This window comes from Enhydra lutris, unplaced genomic scaffold (genome assembly GCF_002288905.1).
Source record: "Enhydra lutris kenyoni isolate GAN:26980312 unplaced genomic scaffold, ASM228890v2 scaffoldscaffold22, whole genome shotgun sequence".
Lineage (NCBI taxonomy): Eukaryota > Metazoa > Chordata > Mammalia > Carnivora > Mustelidae > Enhydra > Enhydra lutris.
In genome coordinates this window covers 10,578,801-10,603,858 of record NW_019154106.1, presented here as the reverse complement: position 1 = coordinate 10,603,858, position 25,058 = coordinate 10,578,801, and the positions used below count along the sequence as shown (strand labels likewise).

Below are 25,058 nucleotides of genomic sequence, written 5' to 3'. Positions count from 1 at the left end.
GGGTCCTCTGGCTGCTAAGGCTGGCTTAGCCTCTAGGGCTACCAATCGCTCCTGCTGTCCGTGCCCCATGGGGTTCCATAGTCGGAGCAGAGACGTCTTTTTTACCTCTAGTGATCTGTCCTAGTCCCCCCGGGGCAGGTCAACAGTTCTCCCCAGATCAAAAGCCCATGAAGGAAGCCTGTGATGTATGGCACTTGAGGCCAGCCCCCTCCCCTGCGGGCTGGATGGTGACTGCTGCTCTGGTCTCCCTGGCAGGTGAGGGTCAGCACAGGGATGGACCTGGTCAGCTTGCTGGCCGCCAGCCTTGGCATATGTGCCTTCGTGGTGGAGCTGACGGCCAGCAGCACGTACACCCAGGTGAGAGCCTCCGCCCCAAAAGGTAGAGGCAGAGAACAGGCACCTGCCTTTTTGTGTCCCACTGCATCCTGGAAACCACTCCCCAGAGATGTCTTATCACTTCCCACTTACCGAAGCCGGAACCGGGGAATGGGATTAATTGCTTTATCCCGACACATACCTGCAGAGCCTGTGAGGCAGAACTGCACCCAGATCTGTCCACTCTGGGCTTTACCCAGGTAACTGGGCTTCACCAGTGAGTGTCGCCTTCTCCTGATTGGGGTCCAGGGCTAATCTGCAGGACGACCCACAAATGCATTGTGCAGTCACCACCATGAACCACCATGTGGCAAGCATAGAGGGTAGGAACACTAGTTGGAGTCCCGTCTGTTTATGTCCTAGGAAAGGACCAGGATGGACCAGGCCACTCTTCACAATGGGGTCCAACATACAACCTGGGCACAGGAGGACAGAAACACACAGTCCGCTGCTGCCCTATCCTGACCTTACCCCCAGCCGTAAGACTCCTCCCTTCTTGCCGTCAAATGTATCTGAACCTTCACATGGCCCCATCCTTGCCTTCCTTGCCAGGAGAGTACAAGTTGTTCCTCCTACCCGCTGCCCCATGCCCTTGTGCCTTGTTTCTACCTTCCCCTCTCTCCTCCATCCTTCCCATCTTCCTAAGTTCCGAGACCCCGCAGCTCTATCTGACTGGCTCCTCCCTCTCTCCCCTTTCACAGCCAAGATTCTCCCACTGTTTACACTTCCTCACATCCCATTGTCTCCCCAGCTCTGGTGCGGAGGTCACCAGCGATCTAATGCCAGATACACTGGGGACACTCTTCTCTGTATTTGCTTACTTGACCTCTCTATAGGTTTTGCTGTGGGAAGTCTGTGTGGCTGAGCACATGGGGTCTGGAAACAGACAGCTTTAATTTACCAGCTGTGTGGCTTTGGTTTTCTTTCTTTCTCTTTCTTTTTCTCTTTCCTTCTCTTTCTCCCTCTTTCTCTTTCTCTCCTTTCTTTTTCTCTTTATTTCTCTTTCCTTCTTTGTCTTTCCTTCTTTCTTTCCTTCTTTCCTTCCTTTTTTTTTTTGACTTTTTGATCACTTTACATTTTTTCTTTCAAATTTGTATTTAAATTCTACTTAGTTAACGTATAGTGTCATCTCAATTTCTGGAGTAGAATTTAGTGATTCATCACTCACATACAATACCTGATGCTCGTAATAACGAGTGTGTGGCTCTGTTTTTCTCAACCTCTCTTTCATCCTAAGATGAAAGTAGCGGCTAATAATGGCACCTACCCAAGAAAGTGATTGGGATTTAAATGAACACATAGCAGGTGCTCAGTGGATGGCTGATGACTGGCTCTTCCTCGGAAGCTTCTCTTCATGTACCCTTCCCCATACCAATCTTCATCCCAGTACCTCGTGTGTTTTCCTGGTCAGATCTGCTGCCTGACTCCCAGAGGTACAGACTGAGGGTCTTCCTGCTACTGGTTTCCCAGGTGCCCCAGAAGAGTCTCTGGGTGCTGCTGCTGCTTTCCTCTGTCCTGGAGCTGGACATCACTTCCTTGACCACCTTCCTGGGCTTCCGAGTCACCTTCAGCTACACGTGGCAGAGAGATCTCCACAAGACAGGACCAGAGCACCTTCACCCTGTCCCCAGAGCCTGGATGGGGTAAGCAAAGGGAGAAGGGACAGCACGAGCATTGGGGTTGGGGGGAGGGGACAGAATCCTCTCTCAGTGTGCAGTGGCCAGATGAGCTCCACTGACTCTATATGGGGTTGGGGAGGCTCCTTTGCAGTGGCCAGGGTGAGCACCTTGGGATCTACACTGGGGGTCTCTGTACAAGGCCAGGTGGGCCCCTCTGGTCTACACTGGGGGGCAGGGTTCCATGTAAGGCCAGGGTGAGCCCCACTGGTCTACACTGGGGGGGGGGCTCCGTGCAGGCCAGGGTGAGCCCCTCTGGTCGGCACTGGCCGGGGGGGGGGGTCTATGCAATGGCCAGGGTGAGACCCACTGGTCTACACTAGGGGGCTCTGGGCAATGGCCAGGATGAGCCCCTCTGGATCTATGCTGGGAGGGATGCTCTGGGGATTCCTCCAGGGTGATACCTCTGGGCCCTAGATGCCTTCTGAAAAGGAGTCTGTGCCATAGAGGACAGCTCCAACAGCTCAGCGCCCCAGCCCTCATGACTGGCCTCCAGGGGGCAGGAAAGGGATTGTGATGCCTCTGCCACAGAGGAGAGGGAGATTCAGAGAGTCTGAGGTCCCAGCCAGCTCTAGAATCCAGATATGACTGCTGGGCCACCTTCTTTCCAGGGGCTGCCATGGCTAGGAGCAGAACTCTGCCCAAGCCCATGGTTGGGGCCCAGCAACTGTGGCCTGGCCTGCATCAGGAGAGGCCTGCATCAAAGAGGAGTGCGCTTGGAAGGATCTGAAAGGATCATGGGATCGCAGGGGCTTCAGGGCAAACTGGAGGCGATTAGCCTAGCTCTTCTTTCCTCTCCCGACTCTAGTACCTGGACTCAGCCGAGGATGTGCCCGTGGCTTTAACAGCCCCTCCTGAAAGCCCAGGCCAGCAGGTGCAGCAGCCCCCAGCCATTGCCTGAGCCCAGAGCCCCTGCTGTTCCTGGGAGCTGAGCTCAGCATGGCCCGCAAGGACTCTTCGCCAGCACCCAGTCTCTCCAAGGCTCCGCTGTCTCTCCATTCCTGTCTCTGCGGGGTTGGGCTTCCCAGCTCCACAAATCACTCCCCCAGTTACACCTGCATGCACGCGTGCACGCACGCGCACACACACACACACAGGCATGGAGACAGGCCTGTCCTTGGTATCTTAGAAACATTCCCCAACCTTGCTGCTTTGTTACCAATAAAAGGTTGACATTCAGCTGGAGTCACATCTGTCTGGATATAGTGACTGAAGTTTCATCTCTTGTCCATGTGTGGGTGTCTGGGCATCGTGTCCACAGGCACAGGTACAAGCAGGCACGATTATCTGCCCATTCCTCACTTAACCCGATTTTGTTTCTCTGGCCCCTGATGCTAAATGAAAAGCCATTAAATAAAGATATTTTTGTGAACATGAGTGGGAAATGTAGGATACATTCCATCCATCCCCACCCAAGGACACCAGGCAAGTTTCAGAAAAATGCCCCATTAAGACAATCTATAGGTAGCAAGTCCTGAATGTAAATACACTTGTTAAAAAAAAAAAAAAAAAAAAAAAGGTGTAATTGTTTCATAATACCTCCCAAGGAAGAAAAGAGTTTCAGATGGATGGTGAGTGGAGAAGGAGAGAAGTCCCTCCTGAGATTTCTTCTTCAACATCTTTACTGATTTCATGTGATTAGGGAAGCTTGGTGAGTCTAAAATCTGACAGAGTAGGGCCAGTGGGCTGGAGACTTAGGAAGAGTTGTGGTTCTGGTCCAATCTGCCAGCAGATTGCCTCTCGCTGGAGGAAAGTCAGTCTTTGTTTTGTTCAGACCTTCAACTGACTGGATGAGACACATCCACATTACAGAGGGCAATCTATTGAGTGTCAACCTCTTCCCCAAAAACCCCTCCAAAGAAACATCCAGAAAAATGTTTGACCAACTCTCTGGGCACCGTGGCTCAGCCAAGTTGACACATTAAATTAATCATCACAATACCCACTTATCCCAGGCAAGGCATCCTACTTCCTATGGTGCCATATCCCACTCTCCACAGAAGAAGCCAGTAGAAGTCTCGGGAGGGATAATCTGTGTTCTCTGACCGATTGCTTGAGAAGAATCCTTGTGGAGCAAATTCTCATGGACAAAATGTATGAGCACCCACTCTGTGCCAGACCCCCTTGCAGGTACTCCGGAGACAGGGAGGGCCAGGAAGGGTAGTGTCCCCCAACAGAGCCTGGCATCTAGCTGAGACCACCAGGAACTCAGCCACTCCCAGCACTTGGGGGATTCCAGTGTGGAACAGGAGCACAGAGGAAGGGACACTGAAGCTGGCTTCTAGGAAAGGACTAGAAGCCCCCCGGGCAAAGGAAAATGGGGGGTCCTTCAGAAGAAGAGAAACACATGCTGAGGGCTTGCTGGAGATCACATAGTCAAAGCAAGGACAACATGGGAGAGATTTTGCCCTAAATACTCCCACCCCAAATCCTTCCATAGAACAGAGCCTAAGTTTGGTCAGCTCACCTGGTTTGCATCTGAAAACAGTGTGAGGAAAAGAGCATGTGTCTGATGTCAGGGATTCTGATGGACCCAGTGATGTCATCCATAAGGTTAGCAGCATCCTGCCCCAGCAATGATGCGGTGCCAGTCTCCATCCCTGGTCTCTACCCATGCAGCTCAGTCCTTCCTCCCAACAGAGGGTGACACAGGAGCCAATCTGGACCCCATTTCACACTAGAGGAAACCAAGTTTTGGAGAGTCATACAGCCTGGGAGCACAGAGCTGAAACCGTTGGACCCCACAGCCAGCTACATTAACGTTCAGTATCTCTGATCCCAAATGATCCAAACCTGGTGGCGAACAGGCGTGAACCAGGTGCCTCACCCTGGGAGAGAAAGTACCGTTGGTCTGTGGATAGACATTCAGAAGAGCATCGCTTCCTGGTTCCCACGTCTGTCATGTGACAGCAGGTCACACAATGCACACCCCAGTACCTGGGAGTTGACAAGGTAGAGGGACCACGTGTCCTTGGGACATGTCTAGCTTACACCTGTCTTCCTGGTGTCCTACTGAGACAAAGGCTCTCATTTGGATGATAAGTTATCAGCTCACAGTAGCTCATGGGGAACTTGCTCTTGATGTTCAGAAAGCCCCAGGGACATAGGACAAGAGGGCACCAGGAGGTGGTGTGCCTCAAGCACTGAGCTTGGGCGGCCACAGAGGTTGTTGGTCCCAGTGGATCAGCACTGCTCAAGTCTGCACTCCAAAAGATACTTATTTGCAGAAAGAAACAGAATTAGTCAAAGAAGGAACAGCCAGCCAAAGAAGGAACAAACCACAGGACAGAGACACCTGGTGCCTTCCTGGACTCTCCCAGGACACACCCTGGGACCAACTTCTCCAGGTGTGCTCACCTTGACCACAGCACTAATCATGGCCTCTGGGAGGTTCTAAAATTATCCCCCATATTTTATTAGGCTTACCAACAGGACAATGTGACCTGGCAGAGACTGTCCTTTCTGCGGTGAGGACCAGAAATCCGTGGCATGCTTCAAATTAATAATCTTCCAGTATTTGTTTAATGTTAACCTAGGATGGGAAGAAATAGTTTTCCCATAAATAAAAATGGAGTCATATTTCATGCAGCAAACAGAAGTCTAGTTTCTTCGGAATGGTCTTTCCTCTCCCCATTCTCCTCTCGGGCATGTAAATACAGAACCAGCGAGCCTCACTCAGTCGCCAACAGCAGAATGACTTGGTGGGGAGCAAACAAGTCTCTCTCAAAAGAGAGCTATCCCCTGTGTTCAGGTGATCATGGTTTACCCTCATATTTTCTTCTCTCTGTAGGTTCTTTTGCAACCAAATGACTGTGTAGGAAACATTTAAAGGCTTGCAGCTATGATCTTGGTACACAGCCCTTTGCTTTACGTTAGTTGGTTTCGGAACTTTGGCTGACCAGCAATGCCCACCCCAGGGATGGCCAGTCGGCTAGTCACATGGCCAGATGGTCCAGAAGACACAGCAACTTGCAATGCACATCACAAAATTACCTGCCAGCACCTCCCCCAGGACATGTGCCAGTGCTAGGGAGGAGAAGGTTTTCTTTCTATTTAAGGATATTACCTACGTAAGTATGTACTCAACTGTTTAAGAGTATTTTAACAAAAGAGACACTAATTTCCTTTCCACCAGCTCTGTGAGAATCTGCGGGTGGAAACCCAAATTAACAGACAGATTTCTGATAAATCCCTATGGGGTTTCAGCGTTCCTCTGAGCGCCTGGGAAAGCTGCCTGCCTGGACCTGCCTCCTCCAAGAAGTCTTCCTTGGTATTCCCTCATCCTCAGGAAACTCAGCTGCTGAAACCCAATCAGTTTTATGCCTGAGCCTCACTTGCCTCCCTGAGTTGGCTACCTCAGAGGCTTTAACTGGACTCAGCATGGCACTCAATGCTGTCTAGAGGACAGTGTCCCCACTTTTTTGTGGACCCATGACACCCAGAACATGCCAGGCAACAAAGTTTGCTTGAATCAACTGTTATTTGTTGACCGAATCTATATCCCCTTAGAGAATGTCTAGAAACATCTTGAACGAACTCCTTAGTATACACCAAGGCCCCCTACCAGTCATATACATTTAACAATTTTTTTAATTTTGAGAAAATGTTGGGACTCTTACCTATTCTTAACTATTAATTCTTGATGCTGTTAACCATTCTCTATTCTCCTCTCTTCTCTATCCTAGTCTCTACTATGATCCTCAAGAAATTCCCGTCGCAGTGTGAGCTAGACATTGTCCAGAAAATAATGTTACATTATCATAACAACTAGCCTGTGGAAAGTTAACAAAATTCTCCTGAGGAATCGTTATCAAAAACTGTGCCCACTTGATGTTTATTTTCATTAACTCATTCATTCAATAATTATTTATTGGGCAACTATGAAGTACCACTTATTAGTCTGAACTCTGGGAATACAGTAACAAACACAACAGATCCCCTCCGGAGGGCATGAACATTCTAGCCAATGGGAAATCATAAACAAGGAAGCAAGTAAAATGTATTAATTTATTGTAACTAAAGAACGAGGAAGGGCTTGTCCATCCAATCTGCCTCCAATGAAGTCATGGGGCTAACGGGCTGCCATCCCCGCCAATCACATCTGCTCCAAGAGAAGATGCATGAGACTTTCCCCCTTGAGACAGACACCTGAATGTAAGCCAACACCTTCCGTTCCAGTTATCACTGCTGTGTAACACACAACCTCAACCCTCAGTGATGCAAAACATCTACCTTATGATGCTCAGAGGTCCTGCGGTGCAGAACTTGGACAGAGCAAAGCAGGCAGAGTTGTCTCTGCTCCATGGTTTTGGGGACCCCTGCTGGGAAGATGCAAAGTTTAGAGTGACCTGACAGGTGGGGACTAGAAGCATCTGGAGGCATCTCAGAATGCACTGGGACCTGAGCTGCGCTGTCAGCTGGAACACCTTCCCTGGGCTCTTCATGTTTCTGCACATGGCCACATAGGCTTCCTCGCAAGACGGCAGTTGAGGTCCAAGAGGGAGTGTGCCATGAAAGCCAAGAGGAAGCACATGACCATCTTATCATCCGGTCTCAGAAGTCCCACAGCAACAGTTCTGCCGCTCTCTTTTGGCCAAGGCAATCACAGAGGTCTTTCCAGGTTTGGATGCAGGAAAGATGTAGACCCGCCTCCTCAAGGGAAGGAAGGGGTGTCAAGGTCACAGTGGAAGAAAACTATGTGGATAGCAGACCCTGTTGCAGGCAACTTTAGAAAATATAACCTTCTACCCCTTTCTGTGTCTCATCTCAAAACCACCACCACCACCACAACAACAACAACAAAAAGCCAGGTATCTGGATCTGCCCGGAGTCATCTTGCAGGTAGAGGGCTGAAACCACTGAGGCACAAAGTGATACTGTCTGAGTGTTGTGTAAGATTGTATTCTGAACAGAAAGTAAAAGGGCAGCAGAGTAACTCTTTATGGATCAGCTTCTGCTCCGTCTGGAAGGCACACGCTTCCTTAATGACCTGAAATTTCTGTCTTGGGGCTTATTCTTGATGTAAGTCAAGTGGCAAAAACAGAGGCAGGGAGGTGTGGGGGCAGAGTCCTGCCTTCAAATCCTCTCTCTGCCTTTTGCCAACTGCCTGTTCCTGGACAGTTTCCTTCTCTGAAAACCAGGGAGGGAGGAGCAACTTCCACAGGGAGTTGCCGTGAGGATTAAATGAGATAATCCCAGCACACGCTTGTCCCCGGTGCTTGGTAGCCACTTAGGACAGAAGCGCTACCATCTATCTGAACTTACGGGGAAATTGCTATGGTTTTGCGTATCCACTGCAATAAGATATCTTCTTCTCACCAACGTTGCCACAATTTTTATGTCCTTAAAATTGACCATAAATGCTATGCTTTTAAGATCTGTAAACAAGTGAAGGGTCTTTTGGGAGTAATAGATCTGTTTGTTTCCACAGTGGTCCTTGGGCAGAGCAAGCCTCGGGATGTGAGACCCAGAAAAATCAGCCTGGCTGATCCGGGGGAGTGAGGGCCAGCTGTCCCATCTTGCCCGCGGAGAGCTTGAGGTTCTTCTGGAAGGTGCGTGAGAAGAACAGAGAAGCAAGACCGTTGACTCAGAGGAAACCTCCTTTCACCAAGCTGGCATTCAGCAAGCCAGCTCAGTCCCTGTGGTGCCTGGCTAGAGTATGTGGAGGTAGGACGAGCCGAGAGTTCCCATCCATGGGGTCTGCAGAGCCCATTCTCAAACAAGGATCTTGCTGGTCCATGCTTCAGGAAAGCGGCCTCATAATTTGCGACTTTGTCACCAAGGCAAAGTCTTGGGGGTTGCCTTGGAGATGAGGCCGCCATCTTGCTTGGGGGAGGCATCCTTCACTGGAGCAGATATCGCACTGAGGAAGGGCCAGAGCCTAGGAAAAACAAAAATTAGGGGAAATGAGAGGGGAGGAATTAATAAACAGGGAGGAAGGGAGGGGAAGTGACTCACTGTGAAACTCCGCAGTTATGCAGGTCTTGGGAACTGAGAGTCGTGGGTGTGGGCATGGGAGTGTATGAATATCTATCAAGCTTTCCTTCCATACATAAGGATGAAGCCCCCCGCTGTCACCTACTGACACCAGGGCCTGTAGCTTGGCCCCCTAAGCCCAGCCCCATAAGGTAGAGATGGCTCCCAGCCAGGGGACAGCAGCCCCATTTTGAGTAATGTCCTGAGTTCAGATTCTGCCACTGCCATTCTGCAAGTCATGTGACCTCTCTCCAGTGCTATTTCCTCACCTGGGAAACAGGGAAAATGATTTCTGCTCAGCCTTCCCCGAAGGAAAGTTTTGAGATTCAAGTGTTTAATATCCATGCCCAAGATGGCGTACGTACACACCCTCTGGCAGGGACCACAACTGCCCCGTTCCCTGCTGAACTCCAAGCTCCAGCCACAGAGTAAACATTCCATAAATATGTGGTGGGTAAATAAATGGTCGGGTGATGGTGAGCTTGGCCCTACCCTTTCTGGAAAAGTGAAGCAGGAAAGCTCTTCCTGAACCACTGATTTCCCCCTGCACATTGCTGCTCTCAGAACGTGGCCCAAGGACTAGCAGCAGCCCCTGGGAACTTAGGGAAATGCAGATTCTCAGGCCGACCCCAGACGTATCAAGTCATAATGTCTGTGGTCAGGGCCCAAGACTGTCTTGCAACACGCCCTCCATAGGATTGAGATGCCCCCCAAAGTTTGAGAAACATGGCTGTTGGACACCATGGGGTATGACCTGCTACCCCTTCCACGGGGACGCTCCCACCTACCACAGGGGTACATTGCCCAACCACCCCCACAGCCCTTCCTTGACCTGCCTTGGGCAGGAGAACATGCTTCGGGGGCTGGCAGAGGGAGGCCTCACACCAAAGGTCCCAGGGGCCACTCCGTCCTCACCCCTACAGCCCTCTGCTAATGTCTCTCCCCCCTCCCTCCTGAGGACCTGAAAGTCAGTGCGAGCTATGGAACCCACAGAAGAGATGAAGCTCTGAGATAAGCACTCATGATAAGAACAGACGCGATAACACTTGTCCTCTCACACGTTCTCGGTAGGATCTGAGCACAGGTTCCTAGAAGCAGTGGTTCACACATGCAAAGAGGGAGGGGAGCAGGTACTGAAGAAGGACAGCTGGCTCTCCAGCAGGTCAAAGTCAAATGCAACCAGCCAAGTGACAAAGCCTGCACCCATCCAGGAAAAACCAACAGCCCGTGTCCAGGATCTAGGGGATGGCAGCTGGATCCGGACTGAGGGTCTCAACTTATGGCTGGCCCTTGGGAAGAGGACAGGGACCTGGCCACACTGATAGGAATCGTGGAGTAGGCAGGTGACAAAGGCCCTCAGCTCTCTGTGGGGCAGTCAGCCCTGGGTGCCTGAGGGAGTGCTGGACAGCACGTTCTGGAAGGATTGTAGAGAACCGCTGCTGTCTTTCCCAAAGGCTTACTGGGCTGTCATGAGAAGGACAAGGGGAGGAGCAGAAGGTGTTCCACTTGGATAAAACACAATTCTGGGGAAGCTACAAGAAAATGGTCTTCAAACACATAAGAGATCTCTGAGAGGAAGAGAGGGCCGCCTGGACGCGTGGGGCCCAGTGAAGGGCAGCCCAGCCAGAGGACACCTCTACCTCATCAGGACCCTGTCCTCACTCCAGCCACACCCCCCAACGTCCATTGCCAGCTACCCACCCCACCCCCCGCCACCCTGTCCTTCCACACCCTCAGCTCCCCCTGCTTCCAATCCTGGCTCCGTAACTGGAGAGCAAGAGTGTGGGTGTGACGTCAGGAAGCCCCAAATCCCAGTCCTGTCCTCGCACCCTGAGTCACCCTGCGCCAGATCACAACCTCTCGCAGCCTCGGATTCTCCGGTCAGGAAAATGGGGATGTTTGCCTCTCACGAGGCATAGGTGATCATTCTCTAGCCCACACCCTGTGAGATGGCATCCCTTCCTCTGCTCCCTCATTCACCAAGCGGCGACAAGCCAGGAGCAGCTGCCCGTGATAGCCCTCTGCCCCCAAAACCCCAGGAGAGGGCCTGGCACTTAGCGACTGCCGGTTAGTGCCACCGGCGACCCCAGGACCTGTTCCCTGGCCATCTCCAGTCTCCACGCCGAGCAGAAGACCGTACAGATATAGGCCCCCAACATCCGGAGACTGTCACCCCCCTCACTGCAGCACCCTTGGCAGGATGGAGGGCCAATGCTCGGAGAAGAACACCTGATGCCTATCTTCATGGGCACGTGGTTTTCCTCAATCAGCAGATCTCACATAAGCCATGTGGTGCTTGATTCGGCAGGCTCTGCCCATTGTGTGTGGTATGCCAAACCCTAGGTGGCCTGTGGGGCAACGTGGCACCCAGCTCCTCCCAGGGAGTGCACAGACCAGGATCAGTGTGAGGAACAGGGGAGCAAGGTGGCTAAGCATCCCAGCTTAGTAATCCTAGCACCTCAATGTGTAGCTGTGTGACTTTAGGTGAGCTCCTTAGCTTTTCTGTGCCTTGATTTCCTCAGCCAGATAAGAGGGAGAGTTCCTCTTAAGAGTTGTGGCTCTGAGGTCAGACAGCTGGTGTGGATCGCACCTCCCCCATTTATTTGCTTTGCGACCTTTGCAAGCATCCCAGCCTCTCTGTACCTCAGTTTCTTTATCTGTGAAATGGGAGTAATATCAACAGCACCTGCCTCACAGGGTTTTTATGAGGATTGAATGGGTTTGGAGAGAGAGAGACCTTGAAAGAGTGCCTGGCCCAATATTGCTTACCCCAGGGCTTTAGGCTGGGTTCCTCCACAGCCAACTGAGAGACAGGACTTACATGCAAATAGTCTGTTCAGAAAATGACCCCAGCAGGAACCTGTAAAGAAGTGCGAAAGTGAGGCAGGGACCGGGAAGAAGCCAAAAAAGGGTGCATGAATGAATGACCAGCTTGCCTTTGCAGATAACTGGGGCTTGATCCTGCTGGGGGGGCTCTGTGGAGGGTAGAGAACCCTTCAGCAGCCCTTCCCCATGCCCAAGGGCAAGGAAGCTGGGACCATTGCAGCAGAAAGCAAAGGAGTCCCAGCAGTGACTGTCACACCGGGCTTTTCTGAAAAATGCAGGCGTTTCCCCTGGGTCCCTGAACACCACTAATTATGATACTGACACACCAAGCTCAGGAGGCAGTGGAGGGTTCTGGGTCACAATTTGCTCGATGTCTCCTCACTGATTCAAAAAATGTCTATAAAACACCTCCCTTCCTCACACCACCCTGGCAGGGATCTGAGACCCCCTTCTGAAGTATTTTAAGCTGGGATACAATCCACCACCCGGCCTTTGTGAGCAACCCCTCCAGCGGGGAACAGGAGCTCAGGAAGCAGGGAGCAGAGAGTGGCCTGGAGCAGGGCAGCCGCCGAGCAGTGGTATAGAGTCTCTTCCAGCCCTCCTGGTAATGCACACTGGGCTTGGTTTGGAGTGGCAGGCCGTTCAGGCCTCCAGGCTGCAGCAGAGAATTCAAGGAACCAAGAGCTGGGAACTAGGAGAGCTGAGCAAGGAGGGATCCTAGCTGCTTCTGCAGTGGGAAGCTGAGCTGCCGGGCTCTCCATAGCCCAGGAACAGGAGGAGGGCACTGAGCCTACAGACGAAGCTTCAGAGAAGGGCCAGAAAGGTGGAGGCTGACCCGTGATTACTACACAGGGGTGCAACTATTTTCGACGACATGAAGGGACAGTGGAGAAGAGGTGCCATCGCCTTACCCTTAGGCAGGTGATTTCAACAGGCTGAACTCATCAGGGTGCCCTTTCGGTAATGTGGCACCAGCCCAGGGGCGAGAGGTATTAAGGGATTCTCAGCCCACTTTTCCGTTCTCCAGGAACCTTTGCCTGGGTTTTCCTCCTCCTCACCTCCTCCTTGATCAGCACTCCAGACATGGTGGGGGGGGGGGGCAATCTGACCTCACTCCTGCTCAGTGTCAGTAGTGGAGTGACTTAGCAGGTAGGGGCAGGCATCTCCCCTGAAGACAGGCTAAGGGCCTGGTTGTCTGGCCCGCCTTCTTTCTCTGTCCCCTGAACACCCTTGGACAGCTTCCCAGGCCCTCTCATAACCCCTCAGTTGGAGAAACAGCAGTTTACGAAAGAAGTCCCTGGGACAGCTGGACAGGGGTCCTGGGATCCCTGAGGGCCATCCCCCGGCAGTTCTAAGAAAACACTGAAAAGCACTGGGATATGGTTGGGCAGCTTCCAAGACGTTCTTTCCTTCCTCAGATACATGCTGTGAGTGAATCAAAACTTTCTCCTGGGTCTCACGCAGAGGGGAAAAGGCTGGCTGGCTCACACGCTGGGGCAGGGAGCTCTGTCTTGGTTGAAAAGAAGGGCAGTGATGATTTGATCGCTCTTTCCAGAACTGGGGCTGAATGGTCCAGGACACAAAGATAGTGCATCTTACCAAAGGATAAGCACTTCAGCTTCAGGCATGAATGATGTAAATGTTGAAAAGAGAGAGCTGTAGATTCTATATTTAAGCGCATGATGGGAGAAGGGAAGGAAGGGGTTACATGTAACATATAACTCAAGCCTTAAGAGATTTCCCGCTTCCAGGATTCGCCCGGTAGCATGATCTCAGGCAGATAAGAGGACTCTGAGAGAATCACGTTGGATACACTAAGCTTGTGCAGAATTACCCGTATCACCAATGAGAAAACCGAGGCCCAAAGAAAGTTTCCATGGACCTTTTTCCAATCTTCTTCTCTCCCTGAAGTGGGCCCCCCACCCCCTTCCTTTCTCTACTTGCGCACTCTTTTCACCACGGAGAATGAGTTTGCACGAAAGAAAAACGCAGACCTCAAGCTAGATCTCCCCAGCGAGTCAATGCGCCGCAGCGCTTTGCGCACGCGCTTTGTAAGCCCAGCCGGCTCTCTCTGCCCATCACCAACATGGTCTCCCCGGCAACGGCCCCTCCTCCCTCACGCAGGGCGGCTCCTGACGTCATAGGACCGCGCCGGTCGTCCCCCAGAAGGTGGAGGCTGCACGTGGGCTGAAATTGGCAACTTTCAGGACCCGCCATGGATACGCCGCTCAGGCGCAGCCGGAGGCTGGAAGGCCTAAACCCTGAATCCCCCGAGACCCCCAGCTCAGTTTTGCGGGCGAGACGGGCCCTTGTGGAGTTCAAGTCGGACCCGGAAGAGACGAGGGAACCCGAGTCTCCGAGTGCTCAGCAACCCGGCATGGAGTCCCCCCGACGTCAGCCGGAGACAAGCCCGGGGTCACCTATTCTACCGCAGGGTGCAGGTCTGGGGGCACCCGGAAGGGAGCCGGAGCCGGGCCCACTGTCCCTCCAGCGCCAGCAGAACCCAGGCCTGGAGTCGCTCCAAACACTTCCGGAGTCGGGTCCAGAACTCCCCGGATTTCAGCCAAAGCCAAGTGGGGAGTCCACAGAGTTCTCCCAGACCCAGGAAAAGCTGGACTCGGAGTTGTCACTGAGTAAGAAGGAGTTGGCCTCGGGGTCTCCCCGACATCAGCTGCGCCCAGGATCCCCTGAGCCTTACCTGGCTGAGCAAGCGCCGGGTCCGGAGCCCTCGCGGCCACTCCAGGAGCCGACAGCCCAGTCACCCGCCTCCCCCCGGGGTCAGCGCGTGCCGAACAAGCCACCTCCGGCCTGGAAGACGGTGCGAAGCAGCCTCGGGGCGCAGAAGAGGACAAGCTCTTCAGCCCAGACCCCAGCGTCCAAGAAGTTGAAGGAGGGGGAGGAGGTTCCTGTAATCCCTATGGGAAAGCCCAAATCGGGGCGGGTGTGGAAGGACCGCTCCAAGAAAAGGTGAAGCTGGGAACAGTTGGACAGGAGTGTGGTTCTCTGTGGTGTTGGGGCACCAGTGCAACCTGGTGATGCGACCAGGGATGAAGAGAGCTCACATTTGGGGGTGGGGGGTCTCACACAAACAGGTAATTATAATCAGGATGTGGTAAAATGTTCTGGGATCCCAGGGTGGGTGAGACCAGCCCTCAGAGGTTATTTCTGTGATGCTTTCCTCCTCAGAGTACCTGTGTACCTCTCCTAGAGCACCTCAGTTACGTATTCATTCAACAAGCATTACCTCTGTCTCCCTGCTTTCCAGTGAGGGAAGCAGAAGCAGGTAAACCAGCCGTAACTTGATAAAAAGCTATGAGGTCTTTACCAGCTGGCATCCACCACAGGTATTTGCCCTGTGTTAGAAAGTATTATGGAGCACTGAGCGTGTGGAACCCTGCTGAGCTTCTTGGTAAGGATGGGACAGGGAAAGGCCTTGCAGACAGAGGGACCAGCATGCCTCATGGCATTGAATCTGCATGCATCTCTATGAAGCAGCTGATGCTAGGATTTTACATAAGGGGAACTCAAGGCTATGCAGAGAAATCGGGTTATTAGACAGTAGGACGTCAGGGGTGAAAGCAGAGAGACCAGTAAAGTGGTGGCTATGGTAGAACTAAAACACATTTGGAAGCCTCAGATGGTCTTGTGGATAAGGGCCAAAGGCCCATTGAATTGACGTTCAGGGTCTTCGAGGAAGCAGCTTTGGCAGGTGGTGAGCAGAGCCCAGAGACAGTGGACACAGCACCTACAGTAGGCTGGGAAAGCCCGGCTGCTGCCCCCTCTTCCGAGCTCAGGCCAGATGCCACCTGCACAGTGCTCCTTGGGTGTGCCATCTCCCTCCTCTGAAGGCCGGGGTTTACAAGCTCCTCCCCTGTGCAGAGCATTGTGCTAAATGCTTTTCCAGCCTTGTATCATCCTCCCACCACCCTTTGGAACAGGAACCATTCTCATTTCTGTTTAATGTGGGAAGTCACTGAAACTCCAGCTCCTTGCCCAAGGTCACCCAAGTAGTAGGAGGCAGATCCCGGCCTTGAAAGCCAGGCCTCTCTGCCCTCAACCTCCCGGTAAAACCGATGCTCTGGCGCTGTGTTGTCCCAATAGCGTAGCCTCCAGCCACAGGTGGCAACTTCAATGTAAGTTGATAAAAATTTAAAAACCTAAAAATTCAATTCCTCCCATCACACCAACCACATCTCAAGTTTCTAGCTGCCAGTGTGACTAGGGGCTGCCTTACCAGACAGTGAATAGTGAGCCTTTCCATCGTCACAGGAAGTTCTGCTTGGCAGTGCTGCTCTTATGAAAATTAGGATGTCCCCCAATATCCTCTCATGCCCAGTACATTTTCACATACCTCCCCACACTGTTCTGGAATGGAACGGGCCACCCCCAGAGGGAGAGAACCCTAGCATTAGCGCCCAAGCTGAGCTTGCTTGGCAGAAGCAGCAGAACCTTGGAAAGGCTCCGTGGTCTGGACTCTGGTGACAGACGGGTTTCGGTTTTGATGGCTGTTCAGGTAGAAGGTGACCTGGGCAGTTAACCTCTTTGAGCCTTGGTTTGCTCCTCTTTAAAATGGGAGGAACAAGAGCACCCATCTTAGGGACACGTAACTAGGGCTTTAGACCTGCAGACCTGGAGGGGTGACTGCCTGGCAAACAGGCAGGGAAGGATGCAATTCTGCCTGGGTTCTGGGGAGGAAGGCCCAGAGCTGAGAGGAGAGTGGGCATGGGCGCCTCCCGCGGACGACACGAGCACCCGTTGTCTCCCATCCAGGTTCTCCCAAATGGTGCAGGACAAGCCCCTGCGCACATCCTGGCAGCAGAAGATGAAGGAGCGACAGGAGAGGAAGCTGGCCAAGGACTTCGCCCGGCACCTAGAGGAGGAGAAGGAGAAACGACGGCAGGTGAGGAACCAGCCACCTGGGCTGAGGCTAGAGCTCAGGGGGCTGAGCCAGTGACTGCTGGAATGGACCTGGGGCAGCGGGGAGCCTGGCCAGAAGCAGTAGTGCCGTCTAGGACCACGATGTGGGGAAGCCCAGTGCGGCGCCCAGTTTAGCCCAGGGCTCCATAAGAGACTCAAGGGTGGGAAGGAGCCCCGGACCAAGTTCCCCGCAGTGGCCCTCACTGCTGATGGAAGCATCTGGTGAGACGGGCTTCAGGGTCGTCAGTCAGGTAGGAGAGCCTTTTCCCTGGTACTGGTGCCGTCATTCCTCAAGAGACAGCCACCACACATCAACAAAGTGGATACCGCATACCTTCCTCCAGCTGCCTCCCTGCTGCTGATCCGCAGGCCGGAAATGCCCCATTAGAGGTACCCCCCCCCAACCCCCCTTCAGACTCCAGGAAGCCCCAGCAGGCAGCACACAGAGAACCTGGGGTCCTCCACAACACCCCTTCAGGACTGCGGTTGTCAGAGGGATGTCACTTGTCTACTGATCCGAAGGGCACAGGAGGAGTCAGACCCCTCACCCTGAGCCTGGCCACCAAGGGAAGGGGCTGGGCCAGTCAATTCAGTCATCTGTCCCCTGCTTTGAGTCACCCTGTGCAGCTGTGGCCAAGGCCCTGCTGCCTGTGTGGCTGCTGCTGTGTGCCGAGTCCTTATCTTACTTCCTGTGCGGCCCTGACTACCTCTTGGGCAAGACAGACTTCTTGTCACCATCCCCTGGCAGTACCCCCAGACAGGCCTTTCCCCGGACAGGAGCCCAAATCTCACTTCTCCTTTCTCCTCCCCAGGGGCCCAGGCCACCCCTTCTCCCCTGAGTCGTCAAAACCGGGAGAGGCCCCTGACCATGCAGGCACCTCGGAGCCGACACCCACTTGCCCCCCGGCCCCAGCCACCCCAGGACAGCAGTCAGCACAGCCAGAGCCGCTGGACTCCCCACGCCCAAGACAGACCCCAGTGAATCCATGTTTGAAGTGTGCCCGCCGGGCCAGGTTATCCCCCGAGGCTGGTATAGGCGTGTGTTTACTTATTCCTCAGGACAGCTCTGTGGAAGCCTCTTCACATTCAAGATGGGGCTTGAGGTCCAGAGAGCTTGTCAGTTCAGCCAAGGTCACTCATTTGGAAGCAGCAGAGTTGGGATTTGAACCAGGGCCAGATAGCCCAGTAGCCTCTTCCCCGTAGCCTCCACTCTCCCCCCACCCCCCAGCCCCACACCTGGATGAACCTTAGGAGACCCTGAGAGGGTGGGACTGAGGGAAAGCGCCAGCCCACCCCTTCCCCCCTGGAAGTTGATGGGGGACATGGTGTAGGGGCCGTCGTGCGTGTGCCTGAGTTTCCAGGTGGGGAGACACCTGTGTCTTACCTCCTCCCACCCACCATCCTCCTGTCTCAGGCGCAGTCCAGGCCAAGGGCATATCACCTCACTGGCCCACACCGCCAGCAACAGTCGCACCGGGGCGAGAGGGTCTTTGCTGTCCTTGGGAACTCAGCCAGCTCTCACTCCTCTGAGGCCTAAGAGACCAGGGCTGCCCCAATTCCCAGGCTCAGATCCCCATTGCCTCTGTTCCAGGAGAAGAAACAGCGCCGGGCGGAGAACCTGAAACGCCGCCTGGAGAATGAGCGGAGGGCAGAGGTTGTCCAAGTGGTGAGTGTTGCCTTGCTTGGGGGATCTGAACTGTGGCTGGGCTAGGCGCTGTGCTCAAGATGCCTCGGCCCCCCCCACCCCCACGAGGTGGCCTCCCTGTCCCCAGGGCACAGGGCAAAGATGACAACCACACTAATGCCCTCTCCTTACACCACCCCCAGATCCGAAACCCTGCCAAGCTCAAGCGGGCAAAGAAGAAGCAGCTTCGCTCCATTCAGAAGCGGGACACGCTGGCACTGCTGCAGAAGCAGCCACCCCAGGGGCCAGCGGCCAAGATCTGAGTGCGCGGCGGCCCAGAGGCCTGCGGCCAGCTGTTGTGTCAGACTCACACTTGTCGGGCCACGACCCTCCAGCTCTAGCGCCATGCCGCCCTGCCCCAGGGGGCTTCTGAGCCTTCAAGGGCACGCAAGCCCGGAGGAACCCGGGGGCCTGGCAGAGACTGGAGGAGGGAAGAGGTTCAGCCCCACCCCCGCCTCCTTCCTCCCCTTTCCTCCTTCCTCAAGTGCCTTGCAGCCAAGAAGGGTAAATTCTCTGGTTCCTTGGGAGCTGACAACTGGAGGGTGACTCCCTAAAATGTGTATTTCTGTCTCAAAGTCATGGGTCCAACCCAGGCCAGGAGGCTGTAGTCAGGAACCAGTCTCCCTCACACCATCCCAAAGGCTCCTTGGGGTGTCTCTGCAGCCCACTGGCCCGGTCACCCGGCCAGCTGAACCCGGCTTCCCCGACTTTTCAACACTGAAAGGTTAAGGAGGTTTCAGGAAGTGAGGTCTGCACCTCCCGCCCCCGCCCCCCAGCTCCCTCTCACCTGTGCCGGACTCTGCAGGAGACCCACAGATCTGATTCACTCACGCCATCCTGTCTGTAACAAACATTTATTGGACGCCCGCTTTGTACGGGCACAAATGTAGGTACCGGGGAATACAGACAGAGGCCCCAGCCCCCAAGGAGCTTTCATTCTGATGGAAAGAACATAATAAACAGGGAAACAGTATTGAGTTAAACAGTGGGAAGTGCCAAGAGTGAAGCAAGGGGGGAGGTAGCAGGGAACATGGGGAGGTGTGAGGATGGATGTTGGTTCGGCCAGCGGCCGATCCGTCCAACTGCTGAGCTCCTGCTGAGCAAGGCCCGGTGCGGTGATGAACAGTAAGCCGGCCAGCCCAGCCTTCAGGACCCCAGACGTGCTCCCACAGTGGACCGGCATTCCACTAACCAGTTACCAGCCACAGTTCTGCCCCTGGGCCCAGGGACAGACCCAAGTGCAGTGGTCTTTGTCCTCTAGTGTGTGGTGGGCAGAGGAGAGTTGGATGTGCTGTACGGAGGTCCGACTGAGCCCTCGCTGCTACAGATTGGGACAGTCGCCCAGCTTCTGTGTGGTTGGGAGGTGGGCATTGGAAAGATTTGGGGATTATCAGCATTGCCCAGAGGGCACCCCATGAAATACCAGGGCTGTACAGATGTCAGATTCTTGAGGAAATGTCATACGCTGTGGTCTCAGAGGCTGCTGTGCGCAGATAAGACCTTCAGCAGAGATGCCCACTGCACTTGGATTAGCCCAGACCAACCGCTGTAGCCCTAGTTCTTTCTACCTTAGAAACCCCTCTGCTGGTGCTGGATGGGTGGGGTAGAGACCAGGCCTCTCACAGCCAAGACCTTCAGTACCGCGGGTATGTTGGGGGCGGAGGGAGTGTTGTTTCACTTACTAGACAGTAATCGAACCGCATGATGCTTACTCGTGAGTATGCAGACGCTATACTTGGGTCAAGCGGATAAATCCCATGTATTGGGGCTGTATGGTGGGTAGACTGCGGGATTAGGCAGCCAGCTCAGTGAGCGCTGGCTGGTGACTACATGGAGAGTTAGACCCGACCGGTACTTCCCAAACTTTTGTTCTCCATTATCTACTCCAAAACGCATCCCTGGTTTCATGGAAAAATACTTCCTTCCCTCCCTTTCCCCTCCCGCCGTCTGGTAAAGTTGCGCTCCTGGAAGGGCATTCCCTGCACCCTAGTTTGAGAAATCTTGTGGATTTAATCCTGCCTTGGTCCTCATGGGGTCCGCTGACCAGCAGCGCTGCCCTGCTTCCTGGGAGCTCGGCCGGCTCCCTCCCGCTGATGGTCGTGAGGGGAACCGAGTCACCGGAGGTGTTTTACAGGCAGCTCCCTGTCCGGCCTGCCCCCGCCTGCGGGATGGGCTCGCGCTGAATCGCCGGCCCCCCGGCCCCCCCACCCCCTCGCCATCCTCTACCCAGATGTGGTGCTCAGCGCCCTGTCCAGGGAGCGGGAGCTGGCCCTCCGTGTGGACTCTGCGCCGCCGCCCCGCACCCAGGCGAGCAGGCGCGCGGGCCAGGACACGGGGGGGCGCGCGGGCGGCGCGGGCGGCGCGGGGTGCGCGGGGGCCGGAGGAGCGGCGGCGGCGGCTGCTGCCCGGGCCGCCCAGCTCGCTGTCGTCCAGCAGCACGCTCTCCAGCACGCTCCGCAGCGAGCGCCGCAGCTTGTGCAGCACGTCGGGGCAGGTGAGCACGTAGAGCAGCGGGTTGACCACGCTGTTGACGAAGGCCAGGCTGGTGACGAAGGGCAGGCCGCGCCACACAAGCGGCCGCAGCGTGGGGTCGCCGTGAGCGCGCGCCTCCAGCAGGCTGAACACGTGGTAGGGCCCCCAGCAGAGCGCAAAGGCCGCCACCACCGCCGCCACCAGGCGCACGAAGCGGCTGGGCCGCCGGCGGCCTCGGTGGCGCAGCTGCACGCTCACGACCGCGTGGCTCGAGGCTATGATGGCCAGTGGCACGACGAAGGCCAGCAGGAACTTGCTGACGGCCAGGGCCGCCTGGCGCGAGTTGCACGTGGCATCGCGATCGGGCCCGGGGTTCAGGAGCAGCACGTTGTAGTAGCACATGATGCGGCCGTCCAGCCGCTGGATGGTGTCCCGGAACACGAAGTAGGGCACCGTGTTGAGCACTGCCAGGGCCCAGAGCACCAGGCAAACCCGGTGGGCCGCGGCCACCGTGCGGTGGTTCTGCGCCCACACCGGCCGCACCACCTGCAAGCAGCGGTCCAGGCTGATGGCGCTGAGCAGGAAGCCGCTGGCGAACATGTTGAGGAAGAAGATGGAGGAGTGCAGCTTGCAGAAGGGGGTGCCCAGCTCCCACGAGTGGCCCACGGCCAGGAAGTAAGTGAAGAAGGGCAGGGTGGCGGTGGCCAGCAGGTCCGACAGCGCCAGGTGCAGCACCCATGTGGTGACGACGGTCTGGCGCATGCAGCAGCCCACCACGAAGAGGATGAGTCCGTTCTCCACCAGGCCAAGCAGCGAGGCCAGCCCGTGCAGCAGCACGGACGCGTGGTCCATGTAGCGGATGCTCGAGTTGCTGTGGCTTTGGATGCGGCTCATCTGCTCCAGGAGCGGGCAGAGCGGCTTCAGGGTGACGTTGGCTGACATGGTGAGCTCTGCGGTGGAGAGAAGGAGGCGCTGAGGTCGGCTGGGCAGGGGCAGCAGGGGACCCTCCACAGGAAATCTGAACCCTACCGGTGAGTGGGATAGAGGAGCGCCCCTGCCCCCCGCCCAGGGATCAGTGAACTTGAGCAGAGACAGCAAGGTGGGGGAATAGCATCCCAGCTGCACGCCCGCTCACTGCAACCTTGCTTGAGCCATTGAACCTTCCTGAGCCTATTTTCTCCTCTGTGATGCGGATGTCTGCCCTAACAGGACTCTTAGGGCTGTTGGGAGTGTTCAGTGAGTTTACATACATAAGCATTTAGAGCAGAGTCCCGGGGTGTGCAGGAAACACTACATACGTCTTGTTAATAATAATCAGGTGTCCCCTGGAGTCACATGGAGAAACGGAAACGAGGCCAGGCCCAGCAGGACTCCTTTTCCCCATTCCCAGAGCACTAGGGCACAAACGAGGTCCCACTTGAAGGGCACCAGGGGTCAGCCGGCCTGGGGAATGGGAGTGGGAGAAGTCTCTGCCTTTAAGGGATGCACCCTCCGCACCCACGGGTGCACCCTCCCATCTTGCCTCTGCAGCCTGTCTGGGTGGCCCTCTGCTCCCACAGCAGTGGCAGGTTGGGTGTGTTGACCTTCGACCATGAAGCCAGCCCCTCCTCTGGTAGTTGGAGAGGAAATAAGATAAGAGCAAGGAGAGAGCTGGGCATGAGGAACTACCAGACTGGGGCCCAGTGGGGCTGGAGGACTGTTCCCTTGCCTGGGGGGCAGCCGAGCCCATCTCCCCGCCCCGGGGGAAATCCAGCCGGCTCGTTTGTTTGCTCAGTGATGCACTCATTGGGCAGATGGTTACTCAGGAACTTCTCAGGTAAGGGCTGGGGAAGCCAGCCTCTGGCAGATGTGCACACCCCCCCAGCCTCATAAAAAAACCCGAGTCCACCTGATATGAAGCTGGTTGAGATGGGTGAGGGCAGAGGTGGAGGGGTGGGAGGCTACCGGCAGGAGGTAGGGGACGGGGAGCAGAAGTTAGAGACTCAGATTGTCCTGGGGCCCCACAACGTGCCCAAGACCGTGATAGGCCCTTTGCATAGGTGCTCTCTTGCTCAGGACTCGAGAAGAAAGGTGCTGGAACTTCACTTCGTCCTATTTTTACGAGGGAGGAAACTGAGGCCCGGGCCACCCACGCAACATGGACGAATGGAGCGGCAGCAGTGTGGTGCTCAGCCTGTTCAGTTTCCCACACCAGGCGGCTATAAGCAAGCGCCGATGGAGGATGGAGGAAGAAGCCCAGGGGTGGGGGGTGGAGAGGTGGTCTTCAGCGCTCACATTTCCAGGGGAAACACTGTTGGCCAGAACGAGAAAACCCAGACTCTTCTCCGGGTACCACAGTTCTTTGTGAGGTGAGGCCCCGGGACATCCAAACTAGACTTTTCCAGGCAGCCGAGCCCTTGGAGCTAGGGATCACAGTTAGGCGAGTGGGGAACAGTTGGGCCTGTGCTCCCCAAGCAGGCTCATGCTTCCTAAGCTTTAGACCTTGCTGAGCAGTCGCACCCACAGTGACCCAGTGAGACCCCATTTTTCAAGAAGAGGATACCGAGGCTCAGAGAAGCCTAGCAACGTCTGAGACTCTACCCAACAGACAGATGAGTGCCGTCCCCTCTCTGCAGGGACATTCCCTTCAGTCCAGCAGCCTCTTAGCCAGGTCCCTTGGGGTTGCTCGCAGAGCACAGTCCTGCTACACCCCGCGGATCCATCCAATTTGGGCTTTCTGGCTGCAGGGAGCCAGCGCCCAGCCTCCTGGGATTCTCTGGGAGCCCAGCAGCTAGGGTCCTGCTCTGGTGGGGGTCCGGGGCAGAGAATGCAAGCTTTTGGGGTCAGTTGTCCTAAGATTGTGCCTGTAGTCCTACCCCTGACACCCCGCCCCAGACTGCTTGTGAGTATGGAGAGAAGCTTCTGTGGTTTACCACTGCGCCTGACTTCTAGCACCTTCCCATCTGCCAGCAGCTCTTCCCCTCCAGTCTTCGGTAAACCCATCTCTCTGCCTAGTTGTTAGGGGCATCTCCCCCGGCAAATCTGCACCTTCCTTTGTGGGTGCAGAGAGGGCACTGATGCTGCCCAGCCCCTGGGCTACTTCCCCCTTACCTGGGCACAGGAGGAGCACGGGATTCCGGCCCTGGAGACAGTCAGCTCCCGGTGGCAGCCTGCCCAGGAGGCAATGAAGCACCGCACAGGGTAGACAGAGGAAGGGGAGTGAGGCTGAGGGAGGAAATGGCTATCCTCTGCCCCAGTGTGTGTGTGTGTGTGTGTGCATGCATGTTTGGGGGTGGGGTTGGGGGAGGCGGGGACAGACAGCAGAGGGTGAGTTGTCACACTGGGATTCCAGTAACATTGGTCTCCATTAAGGAGAAAGGGACAAAACTGCTGGCAGCCCCTACCCGCCCCCTTCCTGTAAGCCCCGGAGATTTTGCAAGAGCCACGGGTCCCTGCGAGGGCGTGGGGAATGGGAGCATGCCTCGGGGGCTCTGTTAGATGGTGACCACTGTGTAGGAGAAGTCCATGAAGGGGAGGTCATCTCGTGCATGGGTCCACAGCCCTGGGCTGCCCTCTCCTGACCCCATAATCCTGAGGCAGGCAGGGCGCCAGCCACAACTGGAAGAGCAGAGCCCAGGCTGCCTGCGCAGCCCCTCCCCTGGGGTTTGACCATCTGCTAACGCAGCCACTGTGTCCGTCCCAAAGGCTTGGCAGCACCGTGCCTTCACAGAGTGCCAGGTACACAGTAGGTGCTCACAGAAATTAGTCCTTTTCTCCTCCAGGGCAGGGGACAAGGGGGGAGACCACAGGGCAAGGGCAATACAGCTTTTATTTAAAATAGGTGCAGAGGGGCGCCTGGCTGACTCAGTGGGTTAAGCCTCTGTCTTCGGCTCAGGTTGTGATCCCAGGGTGCTGGGATCGAGCCCCCGCATCGCATTGGGCTCTCTGCTCAGCAGGAAGCCTGCTTCCCTTCCTCTCTCTCTGCCTGCCTCTCTGCCTACTTGTGATCTGTGTCTGTCAATTAAATAAATAAATAAAATCTTTAAAAAAATAAAAATAAAATGGGCACAGAGCCTTATGGTGAGCGGATGAAACTATATGAATTTGCATTTAATGGCTCCCCAAGTCTTTGCTGACCAAGCCTCCCCGGGTCA

The 25,058-nt window shown here is 55.2% G+C and overlaps 2 protein-coding genes across 2 annotated transcripts; one reads left to right on the top strand and one right to left on the bottom strand.

The window, feature by feature from the left end:
• The first annotated feature begins 14,032 nt into the window (after positions 1-14,032).
• On the top strand, positions 14,033-19,931 carry LOC111150240 (coiled-coil domain containing 86). Its single transcript, XM_022507665.1, has 4 exons — positions 14,033-14,819; positions 16,623-16,752; positions 18,361-18,435; positions 18,597-19,931. The coding sequence occupies exons 1-4, from the start codon at positions 14,068-14,070 to the stop codon at positions 18,714-18,716; spliced, it is 1,077 nt and encodes a 358-aa protein (XP_022363373.1). The 5' UTR covers positions 14,033-14,067; the 3' UTR covers positions 18,717-19,931.
• A 744-nt stretch (positions 19,932-20,675) lies between these two features.
• LOC111150233 (prostaglandin D2 receptor 2) lies at positions 20,676-24,181 on the bottom strand. The gene is given in 3 exon segments (XM_022507657.1): positions 20,676-20,798; positions 20,800-21,875; positions 24,016-24,181. Coding segments are annotated over 2 exon segments (1,191 nt in total). The 5' UTR covers positions 21,868-21,875; positions 24,016-24,181.
• Positions 24,182-25,058: the final 877 nt, after the last annotated feature.